Source organism: Passer domesticus, chromosome 6 (genome assembly GCF_036417665.1).
Source record: "Passer domesticus isolate bPasDom1 chromosome 6, bPasDom1.hap1, whole genome shotgun sequence".
NCBI lineage: Eukaryota > Metazoa > Chordata > Aves > Passeriformes > Passeridae > Passer > Passer domesticus.
In genome coordinates this window covers 70,935,203-70,961,938 of record NC_087479.1, presented here as the reverse complement: position 1 = coordinate 70,961,938, position 26,736 = coordinate 70,935,203, and the positions used below count along the sequence as shown (strand labels likewise).

At 42.9% G+C, this 26,736-nt stretch overlaps 1 protein-coding gene across 1 annotated transcript; it reads right to left on the bottom strand.

The window, feature by feature from the left end:
- Positions 1–1,328: 1,328 nt before the first annotated feature.
- On the bottom strand, positions 1,329–26,736 carry LOC135303976 (uncharacterized). Its single transcript, XM_064426278.1, has 2 exons — positions 26,421–26,736; positions 1,329–7,679 (listed from the first exon to the last, which is right to left on the bottom strand). Exon 2 carries the CDS (start codon positions 7,452–7,454, stop codon positions 6,210–6,212), a length of 1,245 nt encoding a protein of 414 aa, XP_064282348.1. The 5' UTR covers positions 7,455–7,679; positions 26,421–26,736; the 3' UTR covers positions 1,329–6,209.

The following is a 26,736-nucleotide window of genomic DNA, read 5'->3' as shown; positions in this document are numbered from 1 at the left end:
TTTGCGCTGAAGTGTTGTTCACAATCATCGCTGTCATCCAAAAATTAGAAAGTACTCCTAGCCAGAACAATGCTGAATGGCCTTGGTCCCAAGCCCTTACTCAATAGACCAGATCCATGGGAAAACCTTCCCATTCAAAAGGTTTAAACCTAACAACTGTGGTCATGTGCAAAAAGCAAATATAAAAAATGCTGCAGTGGCAGAAACAGAGGTTGTGGTCACTTCAAGGGACCATGGCAGAGGTAATTAAGATAGGGTGTAGAATGATTATAGGGACTACCTATAGTAAAGTAACCCAAATCAGTGTAAATAAGCACTGGAAGATTTGCAAGCATCCAAATGAATTGGACTGTTGGCACAACTTCACATTAAGACAAACTGTCGACATGGTTTGCTTCTGGGCCTGCAACACTATTGGGCTGTCTTTCAAATTTAAAATGAATGCTATAGCTAAGCCTGTTACAACCCACCCCAGCACTCAAGCACAAACCCAAAATACGCCATTTAAGCTTGAACCTACAGTTTATCAAATTGGCCCATACATAATAAGGAATACGGGTCAACAACAACTGTTATTTAATCCAGACTTATGACATGTCAAACTGGTAATGCAAACTACTATCTCGACAGTTCAGCCAGCTTGTTCCCCCTTCATAAGGTCATCCTTTGAGGGATGGACAAGATGGCTGCAAAAACAAGCGCACTTCAGAGACAGAATTCAAAGGGATTTAACCATTACGTTAGGGATTGGGCTAGGGGTTTTGAATAGGATTGACTCAGAAATATTAATGAACAAATTAGCTGTAGCAGCTTGCCATCCAATAAAATTAAAACAGCCTTTACAGTCATCTCTTTTGGCATTGGGAAATAGTCAGTGGCAAGTCTCGAGGGTGCTGCCGAAATGGAGAGAAATTGAAGATCAAGACCATAGCTTGCTAGCAGACACATTAAAGAGGGCACAGGATAACATATCTTTAGCCCTCAGCTATATACAAACACAATTATGGGTACAGTAAACAGCTGCTTTAATCATAAGAGAAGGAAGTGAAGGAGTCTTTCCAACTGAAGTGCAAAAGGTTGTCTGGGGCAGTGCTACAGACATTGAGAAAGATTTCCAGTCTTGGTGGGCCATGGTAATTTTACATATAATCCCCCCACTAACACAGCTCCAGCCTTCGTGCTCACTCTGCATAATGGCACAGTTCACGCTATTCACGCCATTGCTGCCTTAGGGCTCAGTCACGAGCAGCCAGCATTATACCCCTCAGAATACAGGGTATGGGCTTGGAAAATCCAGGGGAGATGGCAAACTGTAAACTTGGAACATTACATTGCTCAAGAACAACAGGGATTCGTCTGTGACAGTAATGTGATTAGTGCTCAAGACATATGCCTTGACAATGACCAAGGCATTTGCCACTTTGAGATCCACCCAGAGACCAACCAATAAACGGTACTAGTGTATATAGGTGATGGCTGTGTGTGTTTAAGGACTGTGTGTGATGTCATAGAAATTGAAAAGAACAAGGTTGCCGGGGTCAGGATTTTCACCCGCTGGACCCTGGCTAGATGTTTCTCTTCACCAGATAGAAAAAGGGCAGCTCGAGTCCTGGATAATTTCAACTGATTTATTGCAGGGGATAGGAAGGAGGATAGGAAAACATGGAGGGTAGGCTGAGGGACAGACAGTGAGTTGAAGGGACAGCAGGGACGGTAACAAGCAGCAGAGGGACACCAGGGCGAGTGCGAGATCTCTGGGGAAAGTTACAGATTTTGGGCACAGCCACATGGAGGGGGATGGCAGGGGGAAAGTTTTCACAGGAGCAACTAGTGAAAGATACAAAGGGTAGAGGATGAGTGGGATGGGAAAGGGAGTACAGCATTTGAACCATGGGAAAGGAATGAATTTTCCCTGACTTAGACAATGGTGCCTTCCCAGGGCATTCCTGAGATAGCTTTCTCACCCATGACCCCCACATCTCCCCCTTCTTTGTTTATTAAATAAATTTTTCCAAGTCACTTTTCCATTGCCCTTTTGAAACAACTCAGGGCAACCATTATCATAAAAATGACAACTAAAATCCACACCAAATTTTTGAGAATTGGTACAAGACACCTGGGGATTCCCCACTGTGTGAGTGCTTTATCTACTACATTGATGTCTCTGGTCTCTGTCATGAGGTCTTGCACTTGGTTTCGAATTTGCTGAATGCTGGCATGTATGGACGTGCTTTTAGATGTTAAATTAAAACAGCACAGGCCAGCAATATCCTGACAGCTGTGACCATGCGCCAGAAGGAGAAAATCAATGGCAGCTCTATTTTGTAGAGTGGCGTGCCTGGTGGTTTCTTCTTCCGTGAGCAGATCTGACAGGGCTGCCGAGGTAGCTTTGGCCTGACGGCTGAGCCAACACCCCAGGTGGGAAATTTCACCGAGAGCCTTTGCAGCTGTGTACCAAGGTAGAAAAATGGACACAGAGACTCTTTTGGATTCGCTCCAATCGTAAATTTTATCATCGCAATTTGGGTAGAATTGACTGTAAGATCTCTTTTTGCGTGCCAATCCTTCTTGATTCTGCTAATTTATAATTTGTGATGTGTTTGGGGTGAGGACAGTCAGCTGTCCGAGGCTGCAGGGATCTCCTTTGATCTTTGATGGGATCCCTGCCCACACTCTGTGGCCACAGATAAGAAACACGCCTCTCAGTGACACTCTGGGACCATCACTGGACTCAGGTGGTGTGCTAGAGGTATAGTTGCACCATGTGGCTGAATTATACTTTCTGCTATTAGGTGTTACATCGTTTTGAGTTATTGTGCCTGAGACTGCAGAGTAATGCCAAATGGGTGTGTTTTGTAGACAGAAGAACCTAACACACTATGTAGCTGGAGCAGAGCCCAAGAGATCTAACTCCTGAGGCTCCTGTCTGGCATGTGGTAAAATCTTTGTCCAGGTGTCCCAAGTATCAACTGGATTTGGTTTCTTCCCTGCATATGGATAATCTTTTTGCAACAGAGGCATTCCCACCAGGCACGCAGATAGAGGATTGTCCACGCTGCCCATTGGCAAGCAGATCTGATCTTGTTTCAGAGTTTTCGCCAGAGTCAGCCATATATCCTCTGTTGGTTGTTGCACCATCCAACCTTCTGCTGTCCACGGATGGAGCAGAATGGTGATTGCAGTGAAAAGCACTTGTTTGAATTTCATTCTTTCCAGGGTGGCCTTCCAGCATGATTTTGCTGTAGCAAATAGCAAGGGAAACATATGACATTAAATTTCTGTACACTCTTTCAGTCACTCTCCTCACCCTCCCCCTTTTTTAATAATAATAGGACACAAGCAGGAAAGAGAAGCGTGGGGACTAGTGGGATGGGTTGGGGGAAAGGTATGTGGGAAAAGGGATAGGGATAGTTGGGGAGGAAAGGAGGGGTTCTGCAGCAAGGTATGACGGGAAAATATCTTTTTGTGATGAGAGTTTGTGCTACAATGTTGGGAATTCTGGTCTTCTTCTTCCGACGCTTCCAAGTGACTGCATCTGCTGCGGTGTCTGGCTGATCAGATGCATCTTGGCTTTTCCTGGGTGGGTCAGCAGTCTGATTTGCATCCAGGTAGGGTTTGACAAAGTGGCCTGGAATCCACTTCGGCCCTGTTTCTGTTGAAACACACACGTACCCTCGGCCCCAGGTTATTAGTGGAAAAGGACCTTTAATTTGGTGAGACTCAGGGTCTCTGATGAGTACAGGTGGGCGTTCTTTGAGATGGGCAAATGTGTTGTTATGAAAATGCCGAAGGATTGGAGGATTTGGATCTTTTGAATGGCAGTTAAGAAAAGTGAGCACATATAGTGCTTTGCAGAGTCTCTTGAGGTGTCATTAAAAGGGCAGAATCTTTTTGTAAATCTAGTAGTTTCTTAATTTCTTTGTGTGTGCATTCTATTATTCATTGTCCCTGAGGGTTGTGAGGAATGCCGGTGTGATGGGAATTTCCCCAAGCTGAGAGAAAATTCTGAAATGCTTTGGAGGTGTAACTTGGTCCATTATCTGTCTTAATCTTTTTTGGAACTCCTAGGGTAGCAAAGGCCATGTAAAAGTGCTTGGTGACATCTTTGGCTTTCTCTCCTGCATGCAGAGATGCAAAGATTGCGCCATAAAATGTATCTATAGATATGTGAATATATTTTAATTTCCCAAAAGGTGGGATATGAGTAATGTCTGACTGCCACAGCTCAAGAGCATTCAGTCCCCTAGGATTGACCCCTGTTGCTACTGTTGGAAGGGCATGGGATTGGCAATTTGGACATGTGGCTACAATGGCAGGGGCTTGTTCTTGTGACAATATCAACTGACGTGCCAGGGCTGGCGTGTTTTGGTGGTAGAACATGTGGCTCAATTGTGCTTGTTTAAAAATGTCAGGTAAAGTTGGTGAAGTAATTGTGGTGGTGACTGACATTGCCAATGCATCTGCCCCCTGGTTCCCCTCAGTAAGGAAGCCAGGCATGTCAGTGTGGGATCTTACATGTAGAATATGATAGGGTTGCTCTCGATGAGAGATGAGCCAGATTAATTCTGAAAGCAAGGAAAACAGCTGTTTGTTTTGCACGTCTTTGAGGAGAGCATGCTCTGCTCAATCAGCTATCCTGGCAACACAAGATGAATCAGTCACTAAGTTAAATGGTTGCTGGAATATCCTGAAGGCCCCCTTATGCTTACCAGAAGAGGACTTCTCATGGAATTGACAGCTCCACCAGCACCAGAGATTGTGCCACAAGGGGACACCAGTGCCCAGTCGCGGGGCCACTTTTCTCTGGGGAGGATGGTAACGTCTTCTCCTGTGTCAACCATGAGATGAAGTTCAATGGATTTCCCATTTTTGGAAATACAAGAGTCAATCACGGGTTTGTCTTTACTAATCTGGTGACATGCAAACACATCAAAATTTGAATCAGAGTCAACCTCTCAATCCTGGCCAGCTAAAATTAACATTTGTGCAAAACATGAGAATTTGAACAGTGGAAATGGTGGATTGTAACAAAGAACTGACACAGTAATTTCATTGCCTGGATTTACAGTCACAACTTCTGGTAATAGACTTATCTGATCTGGAGTGTGTTCGCTGTCCCCAAACAGCAGGACTGTAGTTGGTTGATGGTGGAAAGGGGGCTCAAGGTACCCAGCTGGAACTCGAACTAGATTTTTGTCGGGGAAAAGCAGATGGACAGAAATTACTAACACTGGTCAGAGGCTTTGGGGGAAAGTTCCGGGTTCTGCACAACAACCGGAGTCCATCCTCATGACTGCGGTCCTCTGCGAGGAGCCTGTTGGGGCGGGGGACTCCTGGATGGCTGGCAGCTGAGGTGGGCTTTGCAGGCAAGGCCGGTAATTTGCTGTTGTCGCGCGGCGTGGCCCCGCGCTCTGCCAAGCGTTTCTCTGGGTTGGCTGATAATATTGCTGCTGAAAGTTGTATGTGGGTCGATAGGGCTGTTGGAAAGGAGGAGGCCTAGGAGGTGGAACAGAGTTAATAAATTGCCCAACAGGAAGGTGAGGACAGTCTTTCTGGAAATGTCCAAGTTGGCCACAGTAAAAGCAACGGACATTGCTAATGTTTGTCATGGCTTCCCCCACTCCCTTGCTCACTGCAAAGGCAAGTGTAGTTTCTAGGGATGATGCTTTTGTGCATGCATCAACCATTTGGGCTATGGTTGGCTCAGGATCCTGAGGTAATGCTCTTAAAATCTTTTTTGTTTCTGCGTTAGCATTTGTCATTGCCATTTTGCGTATTGATTAGTCTCTGGCTTGTTCATTGTCAATTTGTATCTCGATAGCTTCACACAGTGGATCTACAAATTTTATGAATTATTCATCCACTCCCTGCACAATGGCAGAGAAATTCTGCAAAGGGCTGCTCCCATCTTGGATTCTCAGCAAAGCAGATTTGCCAGCAGCTTTTACATCATTTAAGATTTCAGCAGGGAGTTCTGCTTGTACTGCAGGCTTAGAATATTCACCCTCCCCTGCCAATGCCTCTAAAATGTCATTCTCTTCGCAAATCTCTGCTAGGTTGTTGTGTTTTTTAATCAAAGGTTTAAGTCATTTTTTCCGGTGCACCTCCCACAGCAGAAACTCAGTGGGAGAGAGCAAGGCAGTTGCTAAGTATCTTAAATCATGGGTCAGAGTATGTCCTCCAAAAGTTAATTTTTGTACATTCTTAAACTAAGGTGACTGTCTCCCATAATCTTTTGCAGCTCGTCTCAGCTCTTTTAACTCTGTGTATGGTATAGATTCCCACCACGCTTGGTCATTGGCGACATAGACAACCGGTGCGGCTAACAAATCTAAATCTCTCACTAACTCCAGGTCTCCATCCCTTACTGCTTCTTCCCAGATCCTGCCCCAGTTCTCACATGGCTGGAGGTTTTTGCCAGGGCTGCTTCCATCCTCATCCTCACCGGAGGATGAAGCAGAGCAATCCAGCGCGTGGATTTTTTCTTTGGCTGTCGGGGACCGGTGGCTGGAATTTTTGCCGACCAAGGTGACTGCCTTCCCGTCACGGGCACCGTGGGAAAGGGAAGGAGTGGGAAGGGGCAGGTTCTGGTGACGCACAATCTGTCCCTTCCCCCGAGGTGTGGCCCAATGACGAACGGCTAGATCCACCCCTTGGGGTGTGACTATCTGAAGAAACCGAGCTGCCCCCGAAGGCTTTCCCAGTAACACAGCAGAGAGGGGAAGGGCAGAGGGGGCAAATCCCGACAATGCGAGTGAAGGGGGGGAACCCGACGCAGGGAAGGAGCACACAACTGGAAAAGCCTCAGAGGTGGTGACTGGGACTGAGGACAAAACTGGAAAAGACAAGCCATCATTTTGCACCTTTAAATCAGGGAGGGCGACCACGTGGTCGCCTCCATTTTGTGACCCCAAATCAGGACAACTATTAACATTGCAACAGGAATCCAAACCGGATTCAGGGGATTTAGGAGTGAGGAAAAGGGCAGAATCCGAACTGAGATGGCCAGTCTCAGCTGGACGAGGGGTTTGAGCCAGGCAGGAGCCAGCAGGGAGCAGGTTACCACCCAGCGCCAGCTTAGGGCAAGATCTGAGTCCTGTCTGGTCCTTGGGGAAAGAGGGATTAGGATCGGAAGGGGAGGAACATAGGGAAGGCGAACTAGTGTTCTTAACTCTTTCCTTCCTTTTCACAAACTCATATATGGCATCGAAAACAGGGTAAAACTTTGCCACTCCAAAGTCCCTCAACACTTGCCATTGATAAATGCAACGCCCCACCTTTCCCCAAAAGACAACTGATAACACTTCCTCTCTACCAGCATTTGGAAAATGCATGAACAACAAATTAACAAAGGCTTTCAGCTCTCTCTTCTTAACAGAAATATTTTCTAACAAAAGGGATGCTCTAATTTGGGTATAAAACTCCTTCTCAGTGGGAGAAAGTTTGTTTCCCATTGTTCTCAGCACTTAAATTGCTCTTTTCTGAGGTAAAACACAAAACAGAAAGTAAAAAACACATGCGCAGTGCTCACCCCCACCCCCCCAGGATAACATGCAGCACCCTGCTGCAAACTCACCACACCGGAGCAATAGTAACACGCTGCTTGCGGAAAGTCCTCAGAAAAGGCTGGTGAAGCACAGTGATCCATCGGTTTGTGGAAGACCTGCTCTCTCAAGTCACTGTGGAAATTCACAAACGTCCAGTTGTCACTGCAGCCTCGGGGAGATGGCTTCCTTTAACGAAAGCTTCACTCCCAAAGGGTTGGCTTGGAACGGCGCTTATTTCCCAAAAATCGCTTCTCGCAGAATTTCAGTTTTCAGGAGACGCTCTCCAGGACAAAGGAGACAGAGTCCAGAGTCCCTGTTCCAGGGCGCCAACTGCCGGGGTCAGGATTTTGACCCACTGAACCCTGGCTAGATGTTTCTCTTCACCAGATAGAAGGAGGGCAGCTCGAGTCCTGGATAATTTCAACTAATTTATTGCAGGGGATAGGAAGGAGGATAGGAAAACATGGAGGGTAGGCTGAGGGACAGACAGTGAGTTGAAGGGACAGCAGGGATGGATAACAACCAGCAGAAGGACACTAGGGCGAGTGCGAGATCTCTGGGGAAAGTTACAGTTTTTGGGCACAGCTACATGCAGGGGGATGGGAGGGGGAAAGTTTTCACAGGAGTAACTAATGAAAGATACAACGGGTAGAGGATGAGTGGGATGGGAAAGGGAGTACAGCATTTGAACCATGGGAAAGGAATGAATTTTCCCTGACTTAGACAATGGTGCTTTCCCAGGGCATTCCTGAGATAGTTTTTTCACCCCTGACCCCCACACAACGTACCCTTAAGTATCTGTTAAGAATCATTCCAATTGTTCTATTTGCAACTTTATTAAGGTTACTAGGTGTGGCTTTGTATATTCAGCACCAGTCATATCTTACCAGTTAATAAAATCAAACTACACAACATACAACAAGTTACCACCCACACACACTGGAATGACTTTAACCCTTGTAAAACAATGTAACATCAGCATCTAATCAAAATTGTAAAAGAGATTCAAAAGAATGGGTGGAGATCTCTAGTAACTGTCCATCACTATGTAACAGAAATAAACAGAGTCCTGCAAAGAGTAAAACAAGACACAAGTTCATAACTGGTGGAATGCACTATCTGGATGATCACCAACTGCAATGGGATCATGAATACTTTATGTCACCCCATTATACTTTAGTAATCTTAGTTACTGTATATAGTTTTATTAATTTTAGTTACTATAAGTTTAATGATGTCTATTTTAAGACATACATGGAATTGGAGGACATCGAGACGTGTGGCCATTTTAACTTCACACTTTAGAACTCATGGAACCATGCTGAAGGAGAACTGTCATGATAGTAGGTCAGAATTTAGATCAGGGCCCCTGTAGTAAAAGAATTTACAATATTCTAAGAAAAGGGTGAACTGAAATGGAGGTTTTGGGGCATTCACTTCAGGTAGCAATATGAATTAAGCATTTAAAATTTAACTTGTAGAATTAGGTGATGAATTTTAAACTTTTACTCTGCCATGGTACAAAGAGCATAGGAAATGCAAATTTCTGAAGCTTCTTGCGATGAAGAAAAATACCAGGAGAAGACCCGAGAATGCAAGAAGCCTAGACTAAGGAGCTCCTCTCTCTCCAAGCTGATCCAAACCAACAGACGTACACAGATAAGCACCAAGGGACCACAGTGCACGCACAAAGGAGAAAAGTTCGAAAGATCAGTCATGAGGAAGACCACAGCCTTCGGCCTCAGAGACCACCAAAGACCCCAGTGTGACCACCACAGGAAACAACGCGTGCCCAGAAGGGCGTGGATCTCATCGCCATGTGAGGGGAGGACAGGCGGGGCCAGGGGTTGAATATGCACGAAGAGATTGTGTAATGCATTGCATATGGAACATGTTTGTGAACAAAGATGTGGCTCGGACCAGGGCTTGGGGCACAAGTTTTCACAAGAGCCATCTCACTTGTGCCAGGCCCTGACACGCATACCCACTTCATAACTACATCAGGTTGTGGAGTGTCACTACAGGACATGAAATAAAACAACGCAGACACGCATCTCTCCAAGGTAAAAAAGAGGGCAGTTGAATTTCTGATTCCAACATTTACAGATTTCCAAAAGTGACAGTGGATTGGAGGGTGAAAGTGCCACCTCTCCAATGACACTGGACAAACCAACAGTCCATCAAATTTCTCCTCCTGCAGAAAAGAATGCATAACAATACGTTATTTGCATAAAGTGTGTGAGAAAGTTTGTTACAAGAATGTAAACATCAGAAGGCTTAGAAGAACTTGTCCTAGGGTGAGGTGATGATGCTTGCATCCCCAGTCCTGTGTTCTGTTAATGCAGGATATTACGTACTGTGCCTTCACGACAGGCCCTGAAGAGCAAGGTTTGTTTTGGTTTGTTATCAGCCTGCTCCCCCACGGCTGGCAGGACAGACAGACGGCGCAGTACATAGTGCAGCTTTTGCTTTTTGCTTTGCTTTCTGTTGCTTGCTTTGCTCTTGCTTCTGCTGTGCTCCCGCTTTGCTTTTGCTTTTTGGCTTCTGCTTTTTAGTTAGTTTAGCTAAGCAGTCCAGATTTTTCCCTGGACTGTTTTTCATTTCCCTTTTTGGAGCCACTCACACCTGCTCCGGACTGGGACCTGGGAAACACTGAGAGTTTGCATCCTGTGGCTGCAGCAGCTATCCGCAGTGCCAGAGGGAGTGACAACAGAGCCACCACTGCCAGGAAAGACTTTCTGAATTTGTCATCCTTTTCAGATCAGTGAAAGCATTGTCATCTGGTATTGTTCATTTTGTGTGCTGGGGGTGTTTTGCCTGTCAAATAAACAGGTTCTTTCCACTTCTCTCCAAGGAATCCTTCCCGAACCACCGGGGGGAAGGGGCCATGTGGGGTTGCTTTCTGGGGGGGGGGCCCTTTGGAGGTTTTCTCCCAGACTGACCCTAATCCAGGACAGAACATTAAAAACCAGGGTGACAGTGGAGTCTATTTATTCTTCATATGGCTTCACTGTGACCAGCGGTGGGGCCCCGAGGGGATGGGGCAGCCCATGCTGAGCGTCCCTGGGCTGAGGGACATTTCCTTCCGTGGGATCATCTGGGCCCAGACCTCCTCCAGTGCCATGGCCAGGAAAAGAGGGAAACCATCAAGAGTATCTCCAGGGACACAGCCTGACCAGCAATGTCAGCAGGCAAAACAAAGCTCCTCCCTAATTAACACACACTTGATAGGACCCAATTGATGGGCCATCACCAATGCAGGGTGCTGCACAGGGTCTGCTGCTCTCAGCCAGGGCCAGAAGGAAGGGAAGGGAAGGGAAGGGAAGGGAAGGGAAGGGAAGGGAAGGGAAGGGAAGGGAAGGGAAGGGAAGGGAAGGGAAGGGAAGGGAAGGGAAGGGAAGGGAAGGGAAGGGAAGGGAAGGGAAGGGAAGGGAAGGGAAGGGAAGGGAAGGGAAGGGAAGGGAAGGGAAGGGAAGGGAAGGGAAGGGAAGGGAAGGGAAGGGAAGGGAAGGGAAGGGAAGGGAAGGGAAGGGAAGGGAAGGGAAGGGAAGGGAAGGGAAGGGAAGGGAAGGGAAGGGAAGGGAAGGGAAGGGAAGGGAAGGGAAGGGAAGGGAAGGGAAGGGAAGGGAAGGGAAGGGAAGGGAAGGGAAGGGAAGGGAAGGGAAGGGAAGGGAAAACTACCATGCAAAACTATAAATGCTAAAGAAAACTGCAAAATAAAGGAAAATCCAACACAAATAATGTTTTAGAGAAAGCCAGAGTTAACACTTTTTCAAAATATCACCCATTTTCCAGGAAGACCCAATAAACTGGTGTTTTTTAAGCCCAGACAGCCAGTTTTGGTGTGACAGCTATGAGAAGTGCCTGGAATCCCACACTCAAGGTGCAGTTCTGTGGGAAATGGATTTGTAAAGACTTCTCAAAACCTGATAGAAAGTTCACATAGTCTTGTACATCTGTATGTAAACACTGAGATAAGGTGTGTTGGTTTAGGAAGGCTCTAGAATAGAGATGACATTGTTGGGAGAGAGACTGAACAAGAAATAACTTTTAATAAGTTTCATAAGTTTAATAAGTTTCAAAATATGCCCTTGTGAAAAGACTAGATACTTTAGAGAATTAGAACTGTGAAAGATGGATTGTAGTAGGATCACCTGAGGTAAAAATATAGGTGATTGGTGTTAGAAGCATTGTGTTGTAAAAGCTAATAGGCTGAAAAGTGTTTACAAGCATTTTAATTGATGAAATACGGCTTCCTAAGACATCACACCTTAACTCAGTGTTTGCACAGAGATGTACAAGACTGTGTGAGCTTTCTGCCAGGTTTTGAGAATTCTTTACGAATCCATTTCCCACACAGTTCTTGTCTTGTTTTTGCAGTGGAGCAAGAGATAAGCCGGGGCTTAGATCTGACCTAAAGCTTGGGCTTAGGCTGACCTAGGTGAGGCGTGAGGGCAGAGGGAGATGAGAGGTGGCCTGGCTGGAAAAGAACACTGGTACACACAGCATGGAGCCAGGCATGGCTGTGGGGAAGGTCAGAAGGGAAAAGAAATAAAAATAATTACCAGCAGAAATGTGATGGGACGGGAGAGAAAAAAACTTCAGGTTTTTGGCAATTCTGGTGCCTGAGGGTGAAGCTGTCAGTGCACCTCAAGATCTGTGCACAGCCAGGACAGAGCTGCTTTGAGGTTCAGCTGTGAAATACTGTGTGGTGTGCCAGAGTTAACTGGGGAACGGAGGGACAGGGATTTCAGGGAACAAGTACCTGCTCTTTAGGGAGAAGAGCTGAGAGACTGCACCTTAAACCTTCATTTCTCCTTAGTGTGTGTGCAGGGTGATGTGCTGTTCTGTGCACATCTGTGCTGTTCTGTCTTATGGGAACTAACACCCTGTTTGCTGTTGGTTTGGAGATTTCATACTGTTCCACCCCCACCCGTCAGAACATTTCATTACATCTCTCAGGCAATAGAAAGGACTTTTTGATTATTAGGTAAGTCATTATATTATTAGATATGTTTTTGAATATATGGGCAGAGCTGTCATTTTATAAGTCTGTCAGATGGCAGAAAACAACAGAGAATAAGGGGAAAAACATCAATTCCTACCTCCATATAGCTCATATTGCTAAACTAGTTATCCCCCACTTGTAACTGGGAATTTAGAAGTGTGAGTATTGCTAAAAAAAGCCTTGGCACTGCTTACAGCAAACTTCAGGGGCCATTTGAAAGCTGTGGGCAATCCAGGACATCCTACACTGGAAATTTGGACAGATATCCCAAAAAGCCTTGGGCTTAACACCACGTTCTGCATTTCCAGTCTGCACTCACTGCTGGAGAATGGATATTTGCAGAGCCTGAGCTACAGTGTCTTTGTAAGTTAAGCAATAAATAAAAATTTAATTCATAATCTTGGTGTATTCTTCAACTCAGAATTAAAATTTTCATGTCTTTTCCACTTGTAGATCTACTTCTACCACAGTCAGTGATGTTATATCACTGCAGAAAGACATCTCTTACAATTGTATTTTACAAGGCAACTGAGTGCCAGTGTCACTATGCAGAGTCCCTTGGCAATTGTAGAGACATCTCCTCCAGAATATGGAAATATTCACTTGTGCATGTGCATTTTCCTGGAAGCTTATCCCCTAGAACTTTTAAATTAATGCTCTATTCTGATCACCAGGTGTGCAATTTGGCAATGTCCTGTTGTATACATTGAGTGCGAAGGCACACAAGAGAAAATGTGACTCCCCATCCTGTGAAGAAGTTTTCTGTATGTGAGACCTGAGTTAGTTTACACTGACTCAGGGGCAGAACAGAATCCTGTCAGAAGGTGACACAGAATGGATTCTGCAGGGTAGAGCCATTTCCAAAAGATCTGCTCCACATCTTCTCCATACTAAGACTCTGATAGCCGTACATTGCAACACATCTCTCACCACAAGAAGCACTATTTCATTCCAGAAACATTCCATCCCGCACTAAAGGATGGCACTGAGAAACTTCACTGACTGTCCATCTAAATTTCTCTTCTTCCACTGTTTTACATGATGGTTTTGGTCTCCTTAATGCCATCTCACAGATTTAGACAAGAATTCTTTTACTCACTAAGAAGTCAAATAAGGGGCTAATTTTTTGCAGGCAGTGCATAAACATACACTGGAAACATACACTGGACCAGATATTCCTATCAAAAGCAGATAAACATGAATAAATCCTAGATCAAACAAGGGATTCAGGGTACTTGCGGTTCAGTTGTTTTGGTTTAACTATCACCTTGTCTACAGGAACAAATCAGCTGTGAATACTAAAAGTTCTTAGCAGAGATTTTTTTTTCTGGGCCTGTGCAATGCTCTAAATTTATTTTTGTCCCTTACCACAATATTTCCTGTAAGTTGACCAGACTGTATCACAGAAACTCCAGGCAGAAAATTGATGAACATCAAAAATCCATGGCTAAAGCCTCTCCCTCAGCTCTGGAGCCACCACACATGCTGTTGATACAGCCTTTTGTGCGGAAGGGGCATGGTACCACCACAGTGATGTTTCCACAACCAAGGTGCAGATGTGAGATGAATGGCCAAGATGAATCCAAAGATGAAGGAGTGCCTCAAGAGTAAAGTAAACTGCAAATCACCAGGAAAAGAAAGAAAAAATACCCAGGTATGTTCATGCACAGGCACGCACACTGATATTTCTCAAGGTGGACTGGTTTGATAAAAATTATGACCTTTTTTCCTCTACCCTATTTTATTTTCCAGTACTAAAAATATTGCAAGTGCCTGAGGTGTAAGTCAGAGCAAGCCTCCATTATCACTGCAGAGACTTGGCAACTTTGCTCATTAGGCTTCCTAGGATCTGACTGAGTGACCTTGTTTGGTGGGAAGGCACAGATGGAGTCTGTCAGTAAATCTTGTTCATGTAGCAAGTATTCCTGCTGCTAGATGAGGTTTGCACCTTGTACTAGTGTTTCTAGCCCCAGTAAACAACCACTGTTCCCTCCTCCCAATGTCAGCCCCTTATTTCATGCCACCAGGTACTCTAGCACTTCTTTTTACTGTCAATTACCAAAAAGAAAGAGAACATCTCGCTGTGAGTGTAGGATGATCTTTCTCTCAAAGGCAGTCGTGCCCCTCACTTCTAGAGAAGCTGATGTTTGCTTTTACATTTGGTTGTGTTACCTGATAGACCCTAAGGCTTTCTTCTGCTGTGAGTCTGTTCCTGAGCTTGAGAAATAATTCTGTGATAGGAATGCAGTTTTTTACTAAAGTCATACTCACACAGTTTACAATACAATATAAATAACTAATATATAAGTAATAAATAAAAGGTTTATCTATGAGCCAATTTTAAGTGGTCTAAAATTTCAGGATGTAGCCTATTTAGTTTCAGTGAGAAAATAAAAAGCTGCTTTTAAAGTTCATTCAGCTTCTAAAGGGCAATGCTAAAAATGTGACACCACCTTGGTTCAGTGAATGCCTTTGGGTAAAAGAAGAGGGATACAAGAGTAACTGAAATATTTAAGTAAAATTCAGTGTTGTGACCCTGAACACCAGAACAAAATTCACATTGTATAAGCCATATTTCTAAGTGCAATAAACCATATCTATAAGTGATATTTTCTAAGTGTTTTGCACTGCTGAAGTACAGTGGCAAAGCTGAGAGTGGTTAGGGACTCCCATTTTTCAGTTCTGCCTTCAGATTTATTTACTAAGTTCCCCATCCAAAAGCAGATGTGAAGACATCATTCCAAAGCAACAGCTTTGCATATTTTGAAATGATATTCCATCCTGCTTTGCAGATGAAAGAATCAAGCTTGACATCAGAAACTGGGATGGATTTCTAGTGTCTCTTCCCTGACCACTTGGTTCTACAGGCTAGTTCAGGGCTCCCGCACAAAGAATTCTGAGCCTGAATCCAAGGAAAAGCAGCTTTCTGCTGCCTGTGCCTGTCCCTGCAGGAGGGGCTGCTGCAGGGTGCTCTGCAGCACCTGGTGACTTGGATTGCTGAGAAGGAAGGAAGAGAACAGACAGAAGCCACCACATGGCTTTTACTGCTGCCTTTCCACCCCTCATCCCTCTTCTAAAAGCCAGCAAGGCTCTGCAATGGAAAGCCAGCACTGCTCACAGCCCTACTGAGGCTTATAGTGCCTGCTTGTTTGTTTTTAAACACGATAATTTATCTTATCCCATGGGTGTTTCTGCCAAGTTCTTGTTGCTTCCAAGGTTCCAACACTTTATTAGTTAAAACTCCTCTGTGCTGCTCGCTCCTGTAGGGATTATGAAAAGAAATTAAATTTAGGGCACCAAAGATCATCAGAGGCAGAGGAATAAAACCTCCCTGCAAGCTTAATTACAACAAGAAGATGGGCTGATAACAGATAATATTTTGCTAACTAGGCACCAAAGGTAAGAGAAGGTAGGCCTGCAGAAAAGGACACACTATTACTATTTAAAAATGCATAATATTACAATATAATTATTATATTATATTATATTACATATTATTATTATTAAAATATTTAAGTTGCATAGAAGGTGATGTCCAGGTACTGATACAACAGGAATGGGAAAGGCTTCTCAGGGTCTGATGGGAAAGAAATGAGCAGAGTTTGTTAAACAGAAAAATGGGACAGAGGAAGATGTTCTAGGCAGAAATGTGCTGGAAATATTTTGAAGCAGAGTCCTGGCAAAGTGTTTTCAACGTTGTTGTTAGTAAGGTTTGAATAACACTGGTGTATCTTGACCTTGGCTTCGGGCTTTCAAGCAAGTGAAATTATGTGCTGGTATGATCCATGACTTCAGAGAGGTGTCCCTTTCCAGTGCCTGTGCTAAGGGGTAAAAAGTCACCCAATCTGTGTTGCTTGCTCCTTTGAAACTACTCAGTAGTGTAAGAGATAACTACATCTGTTTTCAGACAATAAAACTTGATATAATTCCTTGGGGAAAATCCTCCCTCAGTGTGTGCATGTAGATCATCTGCACATTTCACAGGAAATATATGCTGGTCAGCATAAGTTCTGTAAATTTAATAATAATAATTAAAAATGTAGGCAAATCTATTTTAGCTCTGCCTTTTCCTCAGTGAGGACTAATTGGGATTTGCATGTTATGAATACTTTTTAATGATGTGAGCTGATATTTGTGCCAATTTTGCACGCTGGAGTTCACAATCAGATTGATTCTTTCTGAGATTGGTAGGTCAGGATTGTCAAGCCCTTCCTTCCACTTGTCCTTGTTCACTGGAGCTATTTTCTTGTGAGAGTGGCTCTGTATTGCAGGGATCAGAGCATTCCATGCCCTGCACTACCATTTCTGCAGGTGCCTGCAGCAATGAAGGAGCAAGCCTTGGCAATTCTCCCTGGTAAGAGTCTGTTCTCATGGTTAAATGACACAGCCATGGAAGTGGAGCCTCAGATTGCTCCTGCATCTCTGCAGACACACTTGCAGAGAAAATATTCTGGTCCTAGGAAAACACCATTCCCTTCAGCTGACAGGCTCTGCAATGAAAGCCTGGGGTAGCTGGAAGAAGTGAAATTCAGATTGCCTTCATTTTATCAAAATATTTATCAAAATAAAACTACTTTTTTTTCCCCTGCAGAAAATTCATAAGATGTTTCCATTGCTAGTTGATTTTACCCAATTCATCCTAAACCATCCAGATTTTTTGGTGAGGTGTTGTTTTTCGTTACATGCAAATGCAATTTTCCCTGAATAAAAATTCTCTATTTGTACTGTACTATTATTGTTGGGTTTTTTACCTAACTTGCTCAATTTAGAAATGGAAACAATCAGCAATGAATAAACTATTCTCAGACAAAAAAACCAAGCCAAAACAAAACAAACAAAAAAAACCAAAAAAAAACCAAACACAACAACAAAAAAAAAACCCAAAAAAACTAATGCAAGAGCTGTACCTTTTATCTCTATGTTGAGTTTCTCTATTGAGCTATACTTGACAAATACTTGAATTACTGAGGTGTTGGTTTCCAAAAACACCAAAACAAATTTGCCACTGATTATGGTCACCTGGAATTGTCCTGGAGCAACATTTTGCTTCACAAGGCTGGATTTGCTGCTAACTGTACAAACTTATTTCCTGATTATTTGTTGAAATAACTGTGCTTCTTTCTGTAAATTGGGATTAGGACTAGTTTATTTCACATCACTAATGGGTAGCTCACAAAATAGCCATTAAATGTTTTCAGAAAATTAAAAATACTGAAGGGGAAATAAAAATTTATCACTACATCATTAATTTAACCATAATTCTTTACCTTCCTACAGGCCACTGTCAACACCTTTCAAGCAAGCTCTGAGAGCAAAGTCAATGAGTTGTGTTTTGGAAGGTTTCTGATTTCATTTAAATCCATGCAAATCCAGTGTAATGCCATTCAAGTGTATTAATAATAGAAAACTTTCCACTGAAAGTAGTTTTATATGTGGGAAAAATACTATTTATTTTTTACAAAACTAGTCATCCTTTAAAAAAGCCCAGCCAAAGAAAAACAATGGTCTGATTTTCATGGGAAATTTTAACAAAAAGTGATGTAATATTACTTCTCTGTATTCTCATATGGTATATAAAATAATCCTACAGGAATCTGGAGCTTTTTAATGACTGGCAACAGCTCCAATGTCCTTGATATGTGTCATGGCATGGATTATTGCTCAAATCAATGCATAGCAATTTCCAGTCAAGGGAAACAACTGTCCATTGGCTTGTTCTGATACATTTTCAGAGTATCCCTACAGCCTCCCATGGATGTGCAGCTGCTCAGTTACAGCTTAATTGCATGAGCCCCGTAGGGTGACACCCAAGGAGTGCTCGTGGTAGGTGGTGACATTCAGAACAAAGCAAAAAAGCAAATTCAGTGAAGACTGCAGTTCACACAGGAAGGGAAAGCAGACCATGTGAAAAGAAAGATGTCATCCATCATACAGTTGTCACACATGTTCTTGTTTACAAATCTCTAGGATGTGTGTGTGGCCCTAAAATGCCCACTCTGCCCATCAACTTATCTGAAGACACACAAAAACACTGTTCATTTCTTATCTACAGGAGAAAGAATAAACCAGAAGAAAAGAAAACAACCAGTATCTTTCTCACCAAAGCTCCTGGAGAATCTCCTTGTTAAAACCAAGCAAACACCTTTCAGCAAGGCTAGTGTGCTAGACAGCATCACGAGCCACTGGGGAAATTGGAAGGCACCTTCAATCTTCTGGATATTCCAGATTTGGGAATATCTACTGCAACAGAAACTGGCCAAAAGCAGAAATTTTATGGCAGGTATTCAGACCTCACCATATGCTACCAAATACACCCGGTCCAGGGAATAATCCTTTTTGTCACACATAATTGCATTGTGGAGTTACAGGAAATTGGTTGGACAGAATTTCTACCCAGCTCCCAGCTCTCTCTCCTATGATGCTTCAAATCAGGTTTAATTATTCCTTTTTTTTTTTTTTTCCCTGGCAGGATGTTGTGATGGTTTTATGCCAAAAGGTTTGAAGAAAGCTCATTTTTAATGCAGCATTTATGGCATGGCTTTAGGTATTTTACTGCTTACTTGAAACAATATTTGGACATTTTGTTATCCACTTTGGAAAACTATTTTATATACATTTCACACTACATCCATCTTAAGGAATGTCTTAAAGAAATTACTGTAACTTAAGGAGCCAACAAACAATAGATATATAAATGATGTCTGCATAAATAAGACAATGGAGAGCTAAGAAAATAATTCCATCAGTCTGTATCATCTTTTTCCAGACCAATGTTTTAAAAGAGCAGCACCTTTTTCTTTGTGACAAGGCTTTTCTCCATGCCTAATAGGATTCTTCTATGTCCTAGGAGTAACCCATGCAATGTGAAGAAACAGGTGAAAGATAAAAAGATAATATAATGAAAGTCATAGACTGACAGGGAAAGAAAGAGTCTGTAAAGCAGAGTTGTCATATTACTATAATTTCTGTCACTGATCTAATACAGAACATGTTTCTTCAAAATATTCACCACATTTTCAGTACATGAGCCAGTCCTTTTTTCTTAGGAAATGTGTTTATTGCTTGTGTAGTTACTAAGATTCAAGCACACACTTCAGATGCTTTCCTAAGTGAGATTACAGTAGGAAACAGTAGATTCTAGAGATCTTGCTTCAAGTGTTTCCACTTCTAATTATACCTCCACTCCCTCTCTTCAGAAACCATTATTATTCAGTAATAAATTCCTCCAGAGATTTCTTGGAGGGTTTTTAAGGATAAATGCTATAGAAGGGCAGATGTGTGCCATGTCAGCTGGCTGTAAAAGCATTGCTGCCAGGAACTGAAGTTTAGAACAAGAACTGCATCCTCACATATCACAGGAGAAGACAACGTTTTTGGTATCTGGGCAAGTTCATTTTAAAACTGAGGAAGCTGTTTATGTAAAAAGCACTAAAATACTATAACTGACCACAAAACACACTTGCTCAAATTAAACATTCTGAGCCAGCTTCAGATTTAAACAAAATTTCCAACTATTGCTCTATGGAATATGACAAACTCAGTGGTGCTGACCACTTCCAGTCACGTAAGTGGTGTGGGAAAAACAGAAGGGATCACCCCACACCCTACCATTGCAAACTCTTCCAACTTTTTAAAATAGAAATGATAATGTGTCTTATCTATCTCCTTCTCATTCTGCAGCTAAACCACTTTGATGATCTTACATGTTTTGGCCTCTTTTCTCCTTGCTTGCAGTGTGGAAGAATGGGGATATGTGGCTTCTTTGGGGCATGCAAAGAGCTGACAGAAATGTTTCCTCTCCAGCTTGACCTTATTCCTAGGAATATTCTGTTCCACATCACCTGAGGGACAAGCTGAGTGTCTCTGAGCCCCCAGGGTTTCTGTCTCCTATCAAGCACTGAGAGCACAGCTGAAATTCTGGAGCACAGGCAGCACCAGACACCCCCACACTGCAGTTTGAGTGCTGCTGCACTTTCCTTGGGCAGGATTTGGTACCACAAGAGTGCAGAGTCTGGAAGAGAGACCTGAAGTGCTCACAGCAGGCTGCATTGCTAAACAGCCACTCACATGCCACGAGCCACTGTCTTGTGTTTCCAGTTAGCTGAAATTACAATTCCTGTGCCTGGAACACAAAGGTCTTCAGCACAAGGACAGCAGAACAATCTCACCATGTTCTGGTGGGCTTTCTACAAACCACTTGGCAGTAGCTTTATTCCTTCCAGTGCAAATGTTCAGGTTAATCCCAGCAAGCATGAGCTTTGAATACCTGCTCTGGGAGTCCATACTACCCATGGAGAAAAGGATTTCTAGTTAAAATTGCACTGTGGGCAGGACACACTGGATTCCCCTCCCTCTGTGCATGGGCTAGAGGAGATGTGGTTTGAACACTTCCAATTCTGGAAACTTACTTAGGGTCCTCAGTCAGAAATCATAAAGCCAGTCCTGAATGCTGCTATTGAAAATAAAATAAAATAAAATAAAATAAAATAAAATAAAATAAAATAAAATAAAATAAAATAAAATAAAATAAAATAAAATAAAATAAAATAAAATAAAATAAAATAAAATAAAATAAAATAAAATAAAATAAAATAAAAATCAGTCTGCATGTACATGCTGAAACAAAAGTTTGCAGTTCTGTCCAGTGACAGAGAACCATGAGAACTGTTATATCAGTTGCATTTGGACAAAGCAGAGGAACACTCCTTCCTAGTGATAGAGAAGACATTTATAGCCTCCATCTGCTGCTGAACACACAAGCCAGGCTTTCAGCCTTTTGCTCTCTGTAGGGAGCTGGTACAAGTCAGTCACCTTGGACTGAGACAGAGCAAAGGTCTCCAAGTCTGGAATCCTTTCCAGCACCCTTCAGGGACCAGCACTGAGCCAGCCAGGAGTTAACACACAGTGCTTCCAGCATGTTTGCCATTCCAGGAATCCCTTTTCTTTTGCATGAACACCCATAAACATCCACACCTGTACAGTCTGGCTCTGACATACCCATTCAGCACTCTGCCTCGTGTTTCCCCAGCCTCTCCCTCAGCTTTTGTGGGCAAAGCACCCTGTGCACCCAGGCGTTCTGCAGAGCCACACTCTGAGCCTGCTGAGCCTGTCAAAACAACTCTGTTGTTGTGGTAGCCAAGAATATGGGGTTTTTTTCTCCACTCTCACTCACTTCATAATATATTGACAGCTGACCTCATTCCTCCATGGCATTTTTAAAATGCATTTATTGTGCTGCAATGTGAAAAATTAGAGAAACCCTCTATTACAGAAGAAATTCACATATTGTAATATTTACTTATAATAATTAGTCTCAAGGTGTTCTGAAAGATACAACCAAAGGAATAGAATGAGAGTCCATGAAGACAACAAATGAGTGTGCTGCAAAACATATGCTTGTGATATTTATCATGCTCTTCATGCATGAAAGGGAAATAAAGGCCTTCTACATCAACCATTTCTGTTACTGTTCCTTTTTTAAAATTTGTTTTCCTCTGGCCAGTGGTTTCAGTTTGGTTAGGATAAAAAGAAACAGAAAAAGAAAGGAAGAGAAAGAAGAGAAGGAAGAGAAGGAAGAAGGAGCTTCTGTTTCTTAATAATTCAATTTTTTTTACTGAGGAGTCCATAGCATTTTCTAGACCAAGGTGACACACACTTTGAATTGTATAAGCAATAAAAACCCTGTGGACAAAGGCAACTTAAGAGTTGTAAAAATACTTGAATATGAGAAACTGGAGTGTACCCTTGTTATAATTTATTGATTTGAATAGAGATTTGTGTTTCAAAATGGCCATTCCACTAGCCAAAGTTCTGATCTGACTGCTAACCAAAGCACACAGAACAAGCCACAGTAAGATGACCTTTTGCTTTGTACTTTGGTGGGTTTTGAGCTTATCCAATTGACATTGATCACAAAGAGGCCCCAATTAAGTATAGTTATATCATCTACACAGACTTGGAAAATCTTGTAACTACTGTCTGGTACTAAGAACAGTAAAGACATGAGAGGTTTTGCCACTCTGCTAGACTTGTCCCGTGTGAGTCAGATGGTTTGGTGTGGAGCAGGGTGGCACCTCCACAGACAAGGGGCGTGAGTCAGCCCCTGTGAATGCCCTTGTGGGGCACAGCTGGGAGGGACATTGGCCCAAAGTGGCTTCCCAGGGAGCTCCAGCTGCTCTTCCCTCCAAGCTCAGCAGCAGGATTTCAAGCCTGAGAGCTGTCCTGAGCTGCTCTTTGTGGCCAGGTTTGTTTGTGTGAGGTGGGGCACAGCCGGGCTGCTGATTTCACCAAGTCAGCTTCTTTTCCATCTGTCTCTTGGGGCTGCCCCGCTGCTCTCTCTTGTCTTTCATGCTTCACAGAGGGATGTTTTGGCTATTAAGCCAAAGGCTGGCTCAAAAACTGTGCCTTTCTGTGGAGCATGAAAAGCAGCAGGGAAGAGCAAAGCACCTATGGCTCCTGGGGAAAAGCTGGCAGGGGCTGAGAAGCCAAATCCTCTGTACACTGAAGTTAAATATCTCAGATGGAGTGAAAGGACAGATGGAGCCAGACAGAAAAGCAGTGCCAATGTTGTATAGCACTGAAGTTTAGAAAAGTGATACAAAATTCAGCAAGAATGTGACCAATGTGACTGGAGACATCAAGGGAGGGACAACATTTGAAATCTACATCCTCAGTCAAACCAGATGGTGTGAGTATCTTGAAGCCAGTATAAATCTGAATTCTTCTACATTGTAACTTCCTAAGGTGTATCATACCATGCAAATGTCCTCAGGAATTGAATTGTGATCACATATAGACTGAAAAAAAAAAAGAATTATTTTCTCACACCTTGTACTGTTCCACAGGAATCAGCAATAATGTGTTACACAAAGAAAAAAAGGAGAGTACACATCTCAGCCGACACCTCGTCCTCCATTTTAATTGTAACAGCCTCCCAGAAGATTTTTTGCTCTTTAAAACTCATCTTTTCATGCAATTCACCACACACTCTTCATTATAGCTCTCACCACTCTCTTCTTCAACAGCTTCCTAAACACTTAATAATCCTGACTCTTGACATTTAAGAATCTGTTTTGCTTCAGAAAAATGCCAAATCCACCATACTAATCTCCATCTTAACCACCTCACTGCTCCCTCTCCCACTTATGCTCCAGATGGGCCCAGGAAAATTTTCTCAATGATTTTTATTTTTCCTTTTTAAGCTTCCTTATTAAAAAATAACAACAACAACAACAACAACAACAAAAAAAAAAAAACCAAAAAAACAAAACAAAACAAAAAAAACAACAAAAAAACCCCCAAAAAACCCCAACCAAACCCCCCCACAAAAACCCGAACAAACAAACAAAAAAACCCCAAAAAAAACAACCAAACAACCCCACCCAACCAATTTTTATACGAAAATCTCAAATTTTCTCCCAATTTTCAAGTCCCAAACAGTGCATGCCAGATACTATTTCTTAGAACTGCATTAAGTGTTCACTGTCACACAGCTATTCTCCAAAGCTGCTGTTCACCTCCTTCTCAACCTTCTACAAGTCTGGGTTTTTCCACAGTGTCCTCATTATTATCTGAATTTCTGAGGCACTGTGATCCTCCTCCAGCACAGTGCTGAGAGGAAAAGGAAAGGCCAGTGCAGCTGTTCCAGTCTCCTCCCACCCCATTCCCCTGCTGATATTCACACCTTCCTCTCTTCACAAAGGAGACTTTCCAGTCTGGTTTTTTCCAAAACATCATCAGATGGTTGCTTGTGAATACAGGAGGACCCTGTGGAAAATCCTATGGGATACACTGCAGTAACAGTTTTGTTTGTTCTGGGATTTTGGAAGCTTTCCCTTGCCACACAGGAGTTTTTGGTCCATTACAAACACAGTTATGAGGAATATGTGTGAGACTGAAGCTGCCAGAGGTCAGGCAGACTTGTCTCCTGAGTTTCAGACAGAAGGAATCAAGACAGGGACAGAATTATGAATCATCACCTTGCAAGAAGTTTTGGGTTCAATCCATGCCTCAATCCAATCTCTGACCCATTGAACTTCTATTTTCAAACAATAAATCCCCATGACCTACTTCACCACTCTTGCAACCTGCCCAGTAAATCAGGGCAAAATAATAACAGGGAAAAAAAGTGAAAAATGTTACCTCTCAACACTCTCAGCTATTAAGCTGCCTACTACTGAAACTAACACCCAGTCAGGTTGCTAGTAATGCTAAATTATTAGATTTATCTACATTCTCATGCCTACACTTACAACTAATAATACGTGTTTGTATAAATATAATTTCACACACAGACACTCTATATAAGTACAATAAACATACTCAGAAGGCGTTTTGTGCACTGGTTGGAACAAAATATTGAGGTGTGTCAGAGTCAATAGACAGAGGAGGGGGAGCTGTGTTTTATGTTGAGGAAGGATTTGTTCTTCTTTTGTTCCTGTTTATTGTGGGAGCAGTTATTTTTTGTTAGTTCACTTTGATCCTCCATGAAATCAAGTGAAACTTGTGAAAATGAAAACAAAGAATTCTCTACAAGTTTGAACACATTTGGTTGCTTGTGCTTCATTGGCCAAACCAAGTAGTTTTTAATTTTGCTGGTGTTTGCAGGCTTATTTCTATATTCATGTTTTGAAAATACAATTACAAAACCCAATTCACTGGCTGTGAACATTTCATCAAAATTTTGGTTTTCAGAAGCACTTAATCCATGCCTAGAACTTAAAGGTCTCCAGTAGGAATGTGAAGGATCAGGATTTAAATTACCAAAAAGTAAAACCCAAACTAGGTACCAATAGCACATTGCCAACATTAAATTTTTCACATCTCCCCTTTTAACCAATTTTGTTTTGATACATTGTGGATGAATAAAAGCAGTATTGTGTTTTTTGCAGAGGCTGCTTTCTACTGGACATACACATGGGGAAAATGCAAATGATATTTCCCTCATTCATTTTTGAATCACTGTGAATTACACAACTGAACTTTCCGTATTCCAAACATAAACAGACTAAAACGAGCCAAACAATCTCTTTTGGGATGCTCCTCCTCTTTATGAGCTGGTTTTACAGATATACAGGCAGTGTGGTGCTGAGACAGCCACTGGAGGTTTAGGAAACGTTTAGCCAAAAAGTTGAAGAAGGAGAAGCCAAACATCAACTGGCATTTAACTGAAATGTTACAAGGAGATAAGGTTCCATAAAAGAACATTGTTCTGCACTTATCATTATCCTCCAGCCTAGAAAAACTAGTAAAAGATACATTAGCATCTAAGGAAGAAAAAGTATTTTTAATTTCCCATTCTCCCTGAAAAAACTAAAATAAAAATCCCTTGCTACTGATAGCTGGAATTGTGATGTAAAAATTGAGAATAGAAACTGCTGAGAAAGCTTATGAGTACCCCTCTAAATACCTGTAAGCCCCAACTATCAGTGTGCAGTTGGAGGGAAAATTTCCCCCACTCTACCCAGCGCTGTATTGCTCATACTTTACCATATTCATTAATAAATTGATTGCTGCTTGAATATTGGCCTAGTCAAGCTTCTCATTTATAACACCTGTGATAAACAAAACCCTCCCCCACCATGGAATCCACAATTTGGTTATAAACTTCCTTCTCCCTAGCAGACAGTCTCACTGTACCCCATTGCACCCCGGTCGGGTCCGTCCTGGCCACGAGAAAACTCAGACTGAGACTATTTGCTAGGTTCTTTTCCATCCATCTCCCAGGTCAAACAAAAACACCCAAGAATCACCAGCCAGAGGAGTTTTTAATGTTGTGCACTGTGCCTCCCCTAATCCCCGGGAGTCACCCCCACTCAATTTTAAGGTACCCCAGTCCGGTCCGTCCCAGCCACCGGAATACTCACGAAACCCAAGATTCTTGGAAACGAAAATCTCGGAGGTAGTCCTTGAACCAGAAAACTCCTCTCACGTCTGGAATGGAGGGGGTTGACTTTCCCGGGAGCTGCAGCAAGCAGAAAGTGTGCGAATTCACCGGCAGCGCTTGACGGAGCACGAACTTCACTTGGCAGCAGCGTCCGTGCACCCTGCAGACAGCTGAGGTGTGCACCAGCGTGCCCCAATCCCTGCAGGCGATCGGGGCAGGCCCAGGAGCGGCCGTGCCCGACCTCTGCCGCCGGCCGGCAGGGTCACGCTTCGGCTGCTGAAACGCGGGCTCAGCCT